The 12,728-nt window shown below is 43.7% G+C and overlaps 1 protein-coding gene and 1 long non-coding RNA gene across 7 annotated transcripts in view; one reads left to right on the top strand and one right to left on the bottom strand.

Annotated features, from left to right (window-relative positions):
- impdh1b (IMP (inosine 5'-monophosphate) dehydrogenase 1b) overlaps positions 1 to 12,728 on the bottom strand; it is a 29,469-nt gene that overhangs the window by 3,201 nt on the left and 13,540 nt on the right. For all 6 annotated transcript variants that reach the window (XM_021564016.2, XM_021564017.2, XM_021564019.2 and 3 more), the window contains 10 exons: positions 12,161 to 12,262; positions 10,516 to 10,590; positions 10,082 to 10,376; positions 8,309 to 8,508; positions 5,123 to 5,213; positions 4,851 to 4,946; positions 4,047 to 4,190; positions 2,843 to 2,987; positions 469 to 612; positions 287 to 370 (listed from right to left, as the gene is read on the bottom strand). In XM_021564016.2, coding sequence (XP_021419691.2) covers positions 287 to 370; positions 469 to 612; positions 2,843 to 2,987; positions 4,047 to 4,190; positions 4,851 to 4,946; positions 5,123 to 5,213; positions 8,309 to 8,508; positions 10,082 to 10,376; positions 10,516 to 10,590; positions 12,161 to 12,262 — 1,376 coding nt within the window. The remainder of the gene's footprint in view (positions 1 to 286; positions 371 to 468; positions 613 to 2,842; positions 2,988 to 4,046; positions 4,191 to 4,850; positions 4,947 to 5,122; positions 5,214 to 8,308; positions 8,509 to 10,081; positions 10,377 to 10,515; positions 10,591 to 12,160; positions 12,263 to 12,728) is intronic.
- LOC118938824 lies at positions 6,330 to 6,856 on the top strand. The gene is made up of 2 exons (XR_005036172.1): positions 6,330 to 6,549; positions 6,653 to 6,856. It is a non-coding gene; the product is annotated as an uncharacterized LOC118938824 (long non-coding RNA).

The raw sequence follows: 12,728 nt of genomic DNA, 5'->3' as shown, positions 1-12,728 counted from the left end.
GATCAAACTTAGCCTTTCAATTTAGAAACAAGGGGAGAGTTGTTCTACATGCAAATGGCGATGTGGGGCCCACCACTAGGACACACCCTTCACTTCACAGGTCTATGTACGTGTACTTACATGGAACAACAGAACATCTATGGTGAAAGACAGAGAGAGAAAGAGGACTGATGTCTGAGAAAGAGGCAACACTATCAGTCGTAGAAAAGTCATGGCTATCTACTGCTACACACATATTTAAATTCCACTGTGTGCGTGTGTGTGTGGGAGACAGAGTCCAACGTACGAGTGAAGCCCATGGACTCCTCCTTCCACCTGAGCAGACGTGGTCCTCTTCTCAAACTTCAGCTCTCCAGAGTACATCATGGAGCTGTGGAAAACAACACAATATCAGCGATCACTCAGTCACACACACACACTACTATCAGAGATCACACACTGGTCCCCTCTATCTCACACACAACTCACCGTAGAACAGAGAGACTCTTGGCGCCGATGTCCTGACAGCCATGTTGGATGCCAGCGATCAGGTAGGGGATAAACTTGTGGATGGAGCCCTTGTCCTGAACAGAGCCGGACACACCCTGAGCCACCTTCACCTTGTCCCCTTCACTGTGAAATCAGCCAGTCAGAACACAGAGACGGGTTAGACACGGCTGTAGAATCAGCCAGTCAGAACACAGACAGGTTAATAGACACTGCTGTGGAATCAGCCAGTCAAAACACAGAGACGGGTTAGACACTGCTGTGGAATCAAACAGTCAGAACACAGAGACGGGTTAGACACTGCTGTGGAATCAGCCAGAACACAGAGACGGGTTAGACTCGGCTGTGGAATCAGCCAGTCAGAACACAGAGACGGGTTAGACACTGCTGTGGAATCAGTCAGAACACAGAGACGGGTTAGACACTGCTGTGGAATCAGTCAGAACACAGAGACGGGTTAGACACTGCTGTGGAATCAGTCAGAACACAGAGACGGGTTAGACACTGCTGATGGACAGCGAAATTCTCAAATGAGAGCACAGAGAGCAGCTTAAACCCAGGAAAGTTGGCACCATTTGTTTTGAGAAAATGACTTACATTTGTCATATATTGTATCACAATGTGAACCGTCTGAATGAAGGACAAACCAATAAATACATGTATATAATCAGACATAAAATATTAATTTCACTCATCAGCGATTAAAACCTCTTTGGGCTGCAATCCAGTTAACGGGATGATATGACAACAGCCAGTAAAAGTGCAGGGCGCCAAATTCAAAACAGAAATCTCATAATTAAAATTCCTCAAACATACATGTATCTTATACCGTTTTAAAGGTAGTCTTGTTGTTAATCCCACCAGTGTCCGATTTCAAATAGGATTTACGGCAAAAGTACCACAAACAATTATGTTAGGTCACCACCAAGCCACAGAAAAACACAGCCATTTTCCCAGCCAAAGAGAGTTGTCACAAAAAGCACAAATAGAGAAAAAATGGATCACTAACCTTTGATGATCTTCATCAGATGACACTCATAGGACTTCATGTTACACAATACATGTATGTTTTGATTGATAAAGTTCATATATCAAAAAATCTGAGTTTACATTGGCGCGTTACATTCACTAGTTCCAAAAACATCCAGTGATTTTGCATAGCCACATCGATTTAACAGAAATACTAATCATAAATGTAGATGATAATACAAGTTATACACATGGAATTATAGATATACCTGTCCTTAATGCAACCGCTGTGTCAGATTTTAAAAAAAAAAAAAAAAAAAAGCAAACCATGCAATAATCGGAGACGGCACTCAGAACAATCAAGTCAAATTAGCTGCCATGTTGTAGTCAACATAAACCATAAATAACATGCTAAATATTCCCTTACCTTTGATGATCTTCATCAGAATGCACTCCAAGGAATCCCAGGTCCACAATAAATGCTTGATTTGTTCGATAACGTCCGTTATTTATGTCCAATTAGCTACTTTTGTTAGCGCGTTTGGTATACATATCCAAACGCTCGTTCTGGTCAGCGTTACGTCGGACAAAAACTTCAGAAAGTTATATTACAGGGCGAAGAAACATTTCAAACTAAGTACAGAATCAATCCTTAGGATGTTTTTATCATTAATATTCAATAAAGTTCCAACCGGAGTATTCCTTTGTGTCTTCAGGAGCCATGGAACGCAGGTCCCTATCATGTGAAATGCACGTGACCAGAAAATGGCTGACTGCCAGACACCTGATTCATTCTGCTGTCATTCAGTCTCAAAACACAGTAGAAGTCTCATTCAAATTTCTATAGACGGTTGACATCTAGTGGAAGCCCTAGGAAGTGAATCTTCATTAATATCTCAAGGGGATTTCAATGGGAACTGTGTTGAGTACATACCAACCTCAGATCTCACTTCCTGTTTTGATTTCTCCTCAGGTTTTTGCCTGCCATATGAGTTATGTTATACTCACAGACATCATTCAAACAGTGTTAGAAACTTCTTTAACACTTAGAAAGTGTTTTCTAGCCAATACAATAATATTCATATATTAGCAACTGAGACTGAGGAGCAGGCCATTTACTTTGGGCACCTTATTCATCCAAGCTACTGAATACTGCCCCCCTGCCATAAAAAGTTTTTAATTAACAGCAACTGTTGATGTGCAATAACTTTGTTTACCTGGTCTTCATTCCAACCCTCCTATGAATTTTAATGTCTGATCAAGAGTTAGTCTACATCCCAAATGGCACCCTATTCCCTATGGCCCCTGGTCAGAAGTAGTGCACTATACAGGCCAGGGAATAGGATGTGATTTGGGCTGCAGCTCTAGTGTGTGATGTCCTCCCTACCTGAAGTAGCGTTTCTGGCTGCTGGTGCTCTTCTCCATGGCGTCCAGAGAGCCCATGCCGCGGTACTTCTTCAGCCGCACGCCGTCCGAGAAGAAGTACTCCCCCGGAGCCTCCGTGGTCGCCGCTAGCAACGAGCCCATCATCACTGGGGAGGGGTGGAAGAGGTCATAACTCAAAATCATTGGTTGGTACACATTTCTCGAACTAATTGTCATTATAGCTAGTGTTTTGTTATATCGATTAGCTTCACATTAGCTTTAAATTAGCTCTGATTACCATCAATCAGCTTTGAATGAATTAGAGTAATAGACATGATCTCATGTCTATTCCTCTAATTCACTGTTGATCTCATGTCTATTCCTCTAGACATGAGCTCAACAGTGGATTAGAGGAATAGACATGAGCTCAACAGTGTATTAGAGGAATAGACATGATGTCTATTCCTCTAATTCACTGTTGATCTCATGTCTATTCCTCTAGACATGAGCTCAACAGTGGATTAGAGGAATAGACATGAGCTCAACAGTGGATTAGAGGAATAGACATGAGATCAACAGTGGATTAGAGGAATAGACATGAGATCAACAGTGGATTAGAGGAATAGACATGAGATCAACAGTGGATTAGAGGAATAGACATGAGCTCAACAGTGGATTAGAGGAATAGACATGAGATCAACAGTGGATTAGAGGAATAGACATGAGATCAACAGTGGATTAGAGGAATAGACATGAGATCAACAGTGGATTAGAGGAATAGAGGTGAGATCAACAGTGGTAAACAGAAAACTAGCGCAAAGACATCAAGATACTGTAAGACTATAGACCTGGGCTATTCAATTCTGCTCCTGAAGGGCTGAAAAACTTCTGGTTTCTGGTTCTACCTGGTAGTTAATTGCACTCACCTGGTGTCCCAGGTCTGAATGATTAGAAAGAGAGGATGAAAACCAGAAGTGTTTGGGCCCTCCAGGACCGACATTGGACAGCCCTGCTATACACCTATTCTAGCCTATGAAATTAACCACATTGACCTAGTGCATGCTATAAAAGGGGTTAATGAAGGATTAAGCTAATGAATGAATGAATGAATGAATGGGTGAATAAGTGACAACAGAAGAGTGAATGATAATGAATGCATGACAATGAAAGAGAATGAATGACTATGAAAGAGTGAACGCATGAATTAACAAGTGAATGAAAGGTACCTGTGGATGCCCCGAGTGAGAGAGCCTTGACCACGTGACCCACGGTCTGAATGCCACCGTCTGCGATGACTGGCACACCGAAACGTCTAGCATACTCTGCCACCTTATACACCGAGGTGCCCTGAGGCCGCCCGCACGCCATCACTACGGGAGACGGAGACAGGAAATGCGTCACCTTACCATGGTAACATATCCTATGACCGGTGTAGTCAGGCGGTGTTCGGTTGGGCCCGATGGATGGATGATTTTTTTTTAAGGAAGTAATATTATCAGAATCGAGGTTTTCAGTTAAAAAAAAAAAAGTTTAATATGTCTAAGTTCCAATAAGGATGTTTGTTTTGCGCTTGAAAAACGTTTGCCATCATTTGCTGAACGTAATGCTGTGGAGAAAGTTGTCGCCATGGTAACCGAGAGCAGATCCTTCATAAATCACCACAACGACAGAGACTAGCAACCAGCGTAGCATCTTGGTTGGTTACTCGCTGCTCTGATCCTTCTCCAGTTTTGCTGTGTAGCTTCAGCGGTTGACCTATACATTAGAACTGATCCAAAGCCAGCTGCTATGGGTAGAGAATCCTATGCGTATTATCACATTTCTATTTAATATCACTAAACTCATAACATTTAGACGTAATACTACAATTCCAAATCGCACATTGCACTCAAGGTGTAGATTCTGGGTTGGGTCAATTCCATTTCAACTCTGCAAGTGGGTTGAAATATAAAACCAGCAACAGTCCTCTCCTGCATTCAGATGTGAATTGATCCTGTAAGGTTGATAGTATCAGGGGGTGGGGTCACTACCTTCCTGGGTGATACAGATGGAGCCACAGCCCATGCCCACTCTCAGAGCGTCCACTCCTGCATCAATCAGGTTCTTGGCCTGGGCTGCCGTCACCACTACAAGAGACAGAACACAACATCATCAGAAGGCAGGAAAAGAAAGGTTTAGTGTGTAAGTGTCTAATGTATTTTCCCCCCCAAGACCGATCTTGATAGCCTCTCAAAGATCTGAAACTGGATGGCTGGAAGTGTCATATAGTGATAAATCCTGTCCCAGCGCTCCACTCTCTCACCGTTCCCTCCCACCACCTGCAGCTCGCTGTACTTCTGTTTGATGTAGTTGATCATGTTGACCTGATACACAGAGTTGCCTTGTGAGGAATCCTGCAGAAACAGAGAAAACAAGTCATGTCTGCACTGCAGTGACACGGTCTACTGCCATTTAGACCTGAAACCCAACCGTAACCCCTAACCACCAAGTCCACCAAAACTGTATGACCAGGTCAACCACTAACCACCATGTCCACCAAAACTGTATAAAACAGGTCAACCACTAACCACCATGTCCACCAAAACTGTATGACCAGGTCAACCACTAACCACCATGTCCACCAAAACTGTATAAAACAGGTCAACCACTAACCACCATGTCCACCAAAACTGTATGACCAGGTCAACCACTAACCACCATGTCCACCAAAACTGTATAAAACAGGTCAACCACTAACCACCATTTCCACCAAAACTGTATAAAACAGGTCAACCACTAACCACCATGTCCACCAAAACTGTATAAAACAGGTCAACCACTAACCACCATGTCCACCAAAACTGTATGACCAGGTCAACCACTAACCACCATGTCAACCACTAACCACCATGTCCACCAAAACTGTATGAACAGGTCAACCACTAACCACCATGTCCACCAAAACTGTATGACCAGGTCAACCACTAACCACCATGTCCACCAAAACTGTATAAAACAGGTCAACCACTAATCACCATGTCCACCAAAACTGTATGAACAGGTCAACCACTAACCACCATGTCCACCAAAACTGTATGACCAGGTCAACCACTAACCACCATGTCCACCAAAACTGTATGAACAGGTCAACCACTAACCACCATGTCCACCAAAACTGTATGACCAGGTCAACCACTAACCACCATGTCCACCAAAACTGTATAAACAGGTCAACCACTAACCACCATGTCAACCACTAACCACCATGTCCACCAAAACTGTATAAACAGGTCAACCACTAACCACCATGTCCACCAAAACTGTATGACCAGGTCAACCACTAACCACCATGTCCACCAAAACTGTATGACCAGGTCAACCACTAACCACCATGTCCACCAAAACTGTATAAACAGGTCAACCACTAACCACCATGTCCACCAAAACTGTATGACCAGGTCAACCACTAACCACCATGTCAACCACTAACCACCATGTCCACCAAAACTGTATGACCAGGTCAACCACTAACCACCATGTCAACCACTAACCACCATGTCCACCAAAACTGTATAAACAGGTCAACCAGTAACCACCATGTCCACCAAAACTGTATGACCAGGTCAACCACTAACCACCATGTCCACCAAAACTGTATAAAACAGGTCAACCACTAACCACCATGTCCACCAAAACTGTATAAAACAGGTCAACCACTAACCACCATGTCCACCAAAACTGTATAAACAGGTCAACCACTAACCACCATTTCCACCAAAACTGTATAACCAGGTCAACCACTAACCACCATGTCCACCACTAACCACCATGTCCACCAAAACTGTATGACCAGGTCAACCACTAACCACCATGTCCACCAAAACTGTATGACCAGGTCAACCACTAACCACCATGTCCACCAAAACTGTATGACCAGGTCAACCACTAACCACCATGTCCACCAAAACTGTATGACCAGGTCAACCACTAACCACCATGTCCACCAAAACTGTATGACCAGGTCAACCACTAACCACCATGTCCACCAAAACTGTATGACCAGGTCAACCACTAACCACCATGTCCACCAAAACTGTATAAACAGGTCAACCAGTAACCACCATGTCCACCAAAACTGTATGACCAGGTCAACCACTAACCACCATGTCCACCAAAACTGTATGACCAGGTCAACCACTAACCACCATGTCCACCAAAACTGTATAAACAGGTCAACCACTAACCACCATGTCCACCAAAACTGTATAAACAGGTCAACCAGTAACCACCATGTCCACCAAAACTGTATGACCAGGTCAACCACTAACCACCATGTCCACCAAAACTGTATAAAACAGGTCAACCACTAACCACCATGTCCACCAAAACTGTATAAAACAGGTCAACCACTAACCACCATGTCCACCAAAACTGTATAAACAGGTCAACCACTAACCACCATTTCCACCAAAACTGTATAACCAGGTCAACCACTAACCACCATGTCCACCACTAACCACCATGTCCACCAAAACTGTATGACCAGGTCAACCACTAACCACCATGTCCACCAAAACTGTATAAACAGGTCAACCAGTAACCACCATGTCCACCAAAACTGTATGAACAGGTCAACCACTAACCACCATGTCAACCACTAACCACCATGTCCACCAAAACTGTATGAACAGGTCAACCATTGTCCACCAAAACTGTATGAACAGATCAACCCCTAACCCAACCATCTACCCCAACCTAAACCCCATCTGGATCCTAACCATAACCTGCGACCTGTATGCTCTAGTCGGCTGGCCCTCGCTACATATTTGTCACCAGACCCACTGGCTCCAGGTCATCTATAAGTCTATGCTAGGTAAAGCTCTGCCTTATCTCAGCTCTCTGGTCACGATAACAACACCCACCCGTAGCACGCGCTCCAGCAGGTGTATCTCACTGATCATCCCTAAAGCCAACACCTCATTTGGCCGCCTTTCGTTCCAGTTCTCTGCTGCCTGTGACTGGAACGAATTGCAAAAATCGCTGAAGTTGGAGACTTATCGCCCTCACCAACTTCAAACATCTGCTATCTGAGCAGCTAACCGATCGCTGCAGCTGTACATAGTCTATCGGTAAATAGCCCACCCAATTTACCTACCTCATCCCCATACTGTTTATATTTATTTACTTTTCTGCTCTTTTGCACACCGATATCTCTACCTGTACATGACCATCTGATCATTTATCACTCCAGTGTTAATCTGCAAAATTGTAATTATTCGCCTACCTCCTCATGCCTTTTGCACACAATGTATATAGACTCTTTTTTTCTCTACTGTGTTATTGACTTGTTAATTGTTTACTCCATGTGTAACTCTGTGTTGTCTGTTCACACTGCTATGCTTTATCTTGGCCATGTCGCAGTTGTAAATGAGAACTTGTTCTCAACTAGCCTACCTGGTTAAATAAAGGTGAAATAAAAAAAATAAATAAAAAATAACCTCAAACCCACCAGTACGACCACGTCGACCCCAGCCTGCATCAGTAGGTCCAGTCTGTACTTGTCGTCGTCCCTGGTGCCGATAGCGGCTCCACACAGCAGCTGTTTGCGAGAGTCTTTGGAGGCCAGGGGGTAGTCCCTGTTCTTCTTCAAGTCTGTCCTGGCGATGATGGACACCAGCTCATCACTGTCGTTCACGATGGGCAGCTTGCCTGGTGGTGGTGTGGGGGGGAGACTTTGTTAACCTCTCTGGGATTGTTCGGGACACTAGCATCCCACCTCGCCAACAGCCAGTGAAAGTGCAGGGCACCAAATTCAAAACAACAGAAATCTCATAATTAACATTCCTCAACCATACAAGTATTTTACACCATTTTAAAGATACACTTCTCGTTAATCCAACAGTGTCCGATTCACAGAAAGCATTCAGCCATTTTCCAACCAAAGAGAGGCGTCACAAAAAGCAGAAATAGAGATTAAATTAATCACTAACCTTTGACGATCTTCATCAGATGACACTCCCAGGACTCAATGTTATACAATACATGTATGTTTTGTTCGATCAAGTTCATATTTATATCCAAAAACCTCAGTTTACATTGGCGCCATGTTCAGAAATGTCTCCAAAATATCCAGAAATATTGCAGAGCCACATCAAATAACAGAAGTACTCATCATCAACTTTGATGAAAGATACATATTTTACATAGAATTAAAGATAAACTTGTTCTTCATGCAACCGCTGTGTCAGATTTCAAAAAAGCTTTACGACAAAAGCACAATATTCAATCATCTGACAAACAGCCTTCAGCCACAAAAGCAAGTCATACAGTTACCCGCCAAATTGTGGAGTCAACAAAAGTCATAAATAACATTATAAAACTTCACTTATCTTCGTCGGAATGCACTCCCAGGACTCCCACAATAAATGTTTGTTTTGTTCGATTACGTCCATATTTATGTCCAAATACTCCCGTTTTGTTCACGCGTTTAGTTCACTGCTCCAAAGGCACAATGCGTGAGCGCAAAATCCAGACGAAAAGTCAAGAGTTCCATTACAGTTTGAAGAAACATGTGAAACGATGTTTACAATCAATCCTTAGGGTCTTTTTATAATAAATCTTCAATAATATTCCAACCGGACAATAGCCTATTCATTACAGAGGAAAAAGAAGGAACGGCGCGCCCGCGTGACTGCGCTGTAAACAACTGATTGGCCTCAGCCTAGTCCACTTGTTGAAACAGCTCTTATTTCGACACCCTTCCACAATAGAAGCCTCAAACAACTTTCTAAAGACTGTTGACATCGTCTGGAAGCCTTGGGAAGTGCAATCTGGCCCCATAGACACAGCATATTGGATAGGCAATCACTTAAATGAAACTTCAAACCTCAGATTTCCCACTTCCTGGTTGGATTTTTCTCAGGTTTTCGCCTGCCATTTGAGTTCTGTTATACTCACAGATATCATTCAAACAGTTTTAGAAACGTCAGAGTGTTTTATATCCAATACTAATAATTTGCATATATTAGCATCTGGGACAGAGTAGCGGCAGTTTACTCTGGGAACCTTATTCATCCAAGCTACTCAATACTGCCCCCCTGTCACCAATAAGTTAAAGGTGACCAAGTAATTCTGCCATCTAACCTCAAACAGTTCATAAATGACCTTGTACAGCAAACCAAAGACAATCTAATCAATAATAAGTTGAGGATGATACAATAGAACAATGTACCAGAAAACAGGCCACAATAGACTCCTAGAAGGACTATACCGACTGGCTCACCTTTTTTGCTTCGCTGTAGAATGTCGTTAGCCTCTTTCAGCGTGACACCGGCTGGGGCCACCACTAGCTCCTCCCGCTTAGTCATGGCCTCCTCCAGTGGTCGGCTGTGGTCCTTCTCGGAGAGGAAGTCGATGTCTCTGGAGGTGATGATGCCCACCAGCTTGCTGCCCATCTTGCCAGTCTCGGTGACGGGGATGCCAGAGAAGCCGTGGCGAGTCTTGGCCTCGAACACGTCCCCCACCGTGTGACGCGGGCTCATTACAAGAGGGTCTGTGATGAAGCCCTGCTCAAACCTCTGGACAAACAACAAATATCTGTTAATAAACCATTGTGTGTATAGATGCACTGCAACCCATTTAATACCAATCAATATAAAATGATGCAAGTCATTAACTACAGGGTAAATGCTTTCATAGGCATTTATGGGGTCTCACCTTAACCTTGCGGACCTCGTTGGCTTGGAATTCAGGGGTGCAGTTGTGATGGATGAGGCCGATGCCTCCCATGAGCTAAAGGCATTAAAAAACACCCGACAAATAAAAAAACCTTTTGGGAGAAGGAATACTGTTTATGGTACGTTTCCCCCCAGCAACACAAAACCCTTTTGGGAGAAGGAATACTGTTTATGGTACGTTTCCCCCCAGCAACACAAAACCCTTTTGGGAGAAGGAATACTGTTTATGGTACGTTTCCCCCCAGCAACACAAAACCCTTTTGGGAGAAGGAATACTGTTTATGGTACGTTTCCCCCCAGCAACACAAAACCCTTTTGGGAGAAGGAATACTGTTTATGGTACGTTTCCCCCCAGTAACACAAAACCCTTTTGGGAGAAGGAATACTGTTTATGGTACGTTTCCCCCCAGCAACACAAAACCCTTTTGGGAGAAGGAATACTGTTTATGGTACGTTTCCCCCCAGCAACACAAAACCCTTTTGGGAGAAGGAATACTGTTTATGGTACGTTTCCCCCCAGCAACACAAAACCCTTTTGGGAGAAGGAATACTGTTTATGGTACGTTTCCCCCCAGCAACACAAAACCCTTTTGGGAGAAGGAATACTGTTTATGGTACGTTTCCCCCCAGCAACACAAAACCCTTTTGGGAGAAGGAATACTGTTTATGGTACGTTTCCCCCCAGCAACACAAAACCCTTTTGGGAGAAGGAATACTGTTTATGGTACGTTTCCCCCCAGCAACACAAAACCCTTTTGGGAGAAGGAATACTGTTTATGGTACGTTTCCCCCCAGCAACACAAAACCCTTTTGGGAGAAGGAATACTGTTTATGGTACGTTTCCCCCCAGTAACACAAAACCCTTTTGGGAGAAGGAATACTGTTTATGGTACGTTTCCCCCCAGCAACACAAAACCCTTTTGGGAGAAGGAATACTGTTTATGGTACGTTTCCCCCCAGCAACACAAAACCCTTTTGGGAGAAGGAATACTGTTTATGGTACGTTTCCCCCCAGCAACACAAAACCCTTTTGGGAGAAGGAATACTGTTTATGGTATGTTTCCCCCCAGCAACACAAAACCCTTTTGGGAGAAGGAATACTGTTTATGGTATGTTTCCCCCCAGCAACACAAAACCCTTTTGGGAGAAGGAATACTGTTTATGGTACGTTTCCCCCCAGCAACACAAAACCCTTTTTGGAGAAGGAATACTGTTTATGGTACGTTTCCCCCCAGCAACACAAAACCCTTTTTGGAGAAGGAATACTGTTTATGGTACGATTCCCCCCAGCAACACAAAACCCTTTTTGGAGAAGGAATACTGTTTATGGTACGTTTCCCCCCAGCAACACAAAACCCTTTTGGGAGAAGGAATACTGTTTATGGTACGTTTCCCCCCAGCAACACAAAACCCTTTTTGGAGAAGGAATACTGTTTATGGTACGTTTCCCCCCAGCAACACAAAACCCTTTTTGGAGAAGGAATACTGTTTATGGTACGTTTCCCCCCAGCAACACAAAACACTTCGATTGGGGCAGATGTGGAAAGCGCACAGTAATTTCTAGCATAGAGGACACACATATATATATTTTTTACTGGCTCGCATGTCAGGCTGCAAGGTCTCACCGCCATGGCGATGGCCATCGATGACTCTGTGACTGTGTCCATGGGGGAGGAGATGAGAGGCGTCTTCAGGGTGATCTTCCTGGTCAGGGCAGAGGTCAGGTCCTGGTGGAGAAAGTAAGGAGGACATCTTGGCTGAATAACCCACAACATGTTTAGGAAATCAGTCACTCTGCACACTAGATAATATTAAATCAAATCAAAGTTTATTTGTCACGTGTGCTGAATACAACAGGTATACCTTACAGTGAAATGCTTACTTACAAGCTCTAACCAATAGTGCAAAAAAGGTATTAGGTGAACAATAGGTAGGTAAATAAATAAAACAGTAAAAAGACAGGCTATATACAGTAGTGAGGCTATAAAAGTAGCGAGGCTACATACAGACATCGATTAGTCAGGCTGATTGAGGTAGTATGTATATGTAGACATGGTTAAAGTGACTATGCATATATGTTGAACAGAGAGTAGCAGTAGAGTAAAAGAGGGGTTGGCGGGTGGTGACCATCATTGCTTGTAATGGTAAAGGTTGCTTTCTCAGTTGTCCACTAGGGGGCAGACATGCTCCAAC

The sequence above is a fragment of the Oncorhynchus mykiss genome, chromosome 15 (genome assembly GCF_013265735.2).
Source record: "Oncorhynchus mykiss isolate Arlee chromosome 15, USDA_OmykA_1.1, whole genome shotgun sequence".
Lineage (NCBI taxonomy): Eukaryota > Metazoa > Chordata > Actinopteri > Salmoniformes > Salmonidae > Oncorhynchus > Oncorhynchus mykiss.
This window is presented reverse-complemented; position numbering and strand designations above follow the sequence as displayed.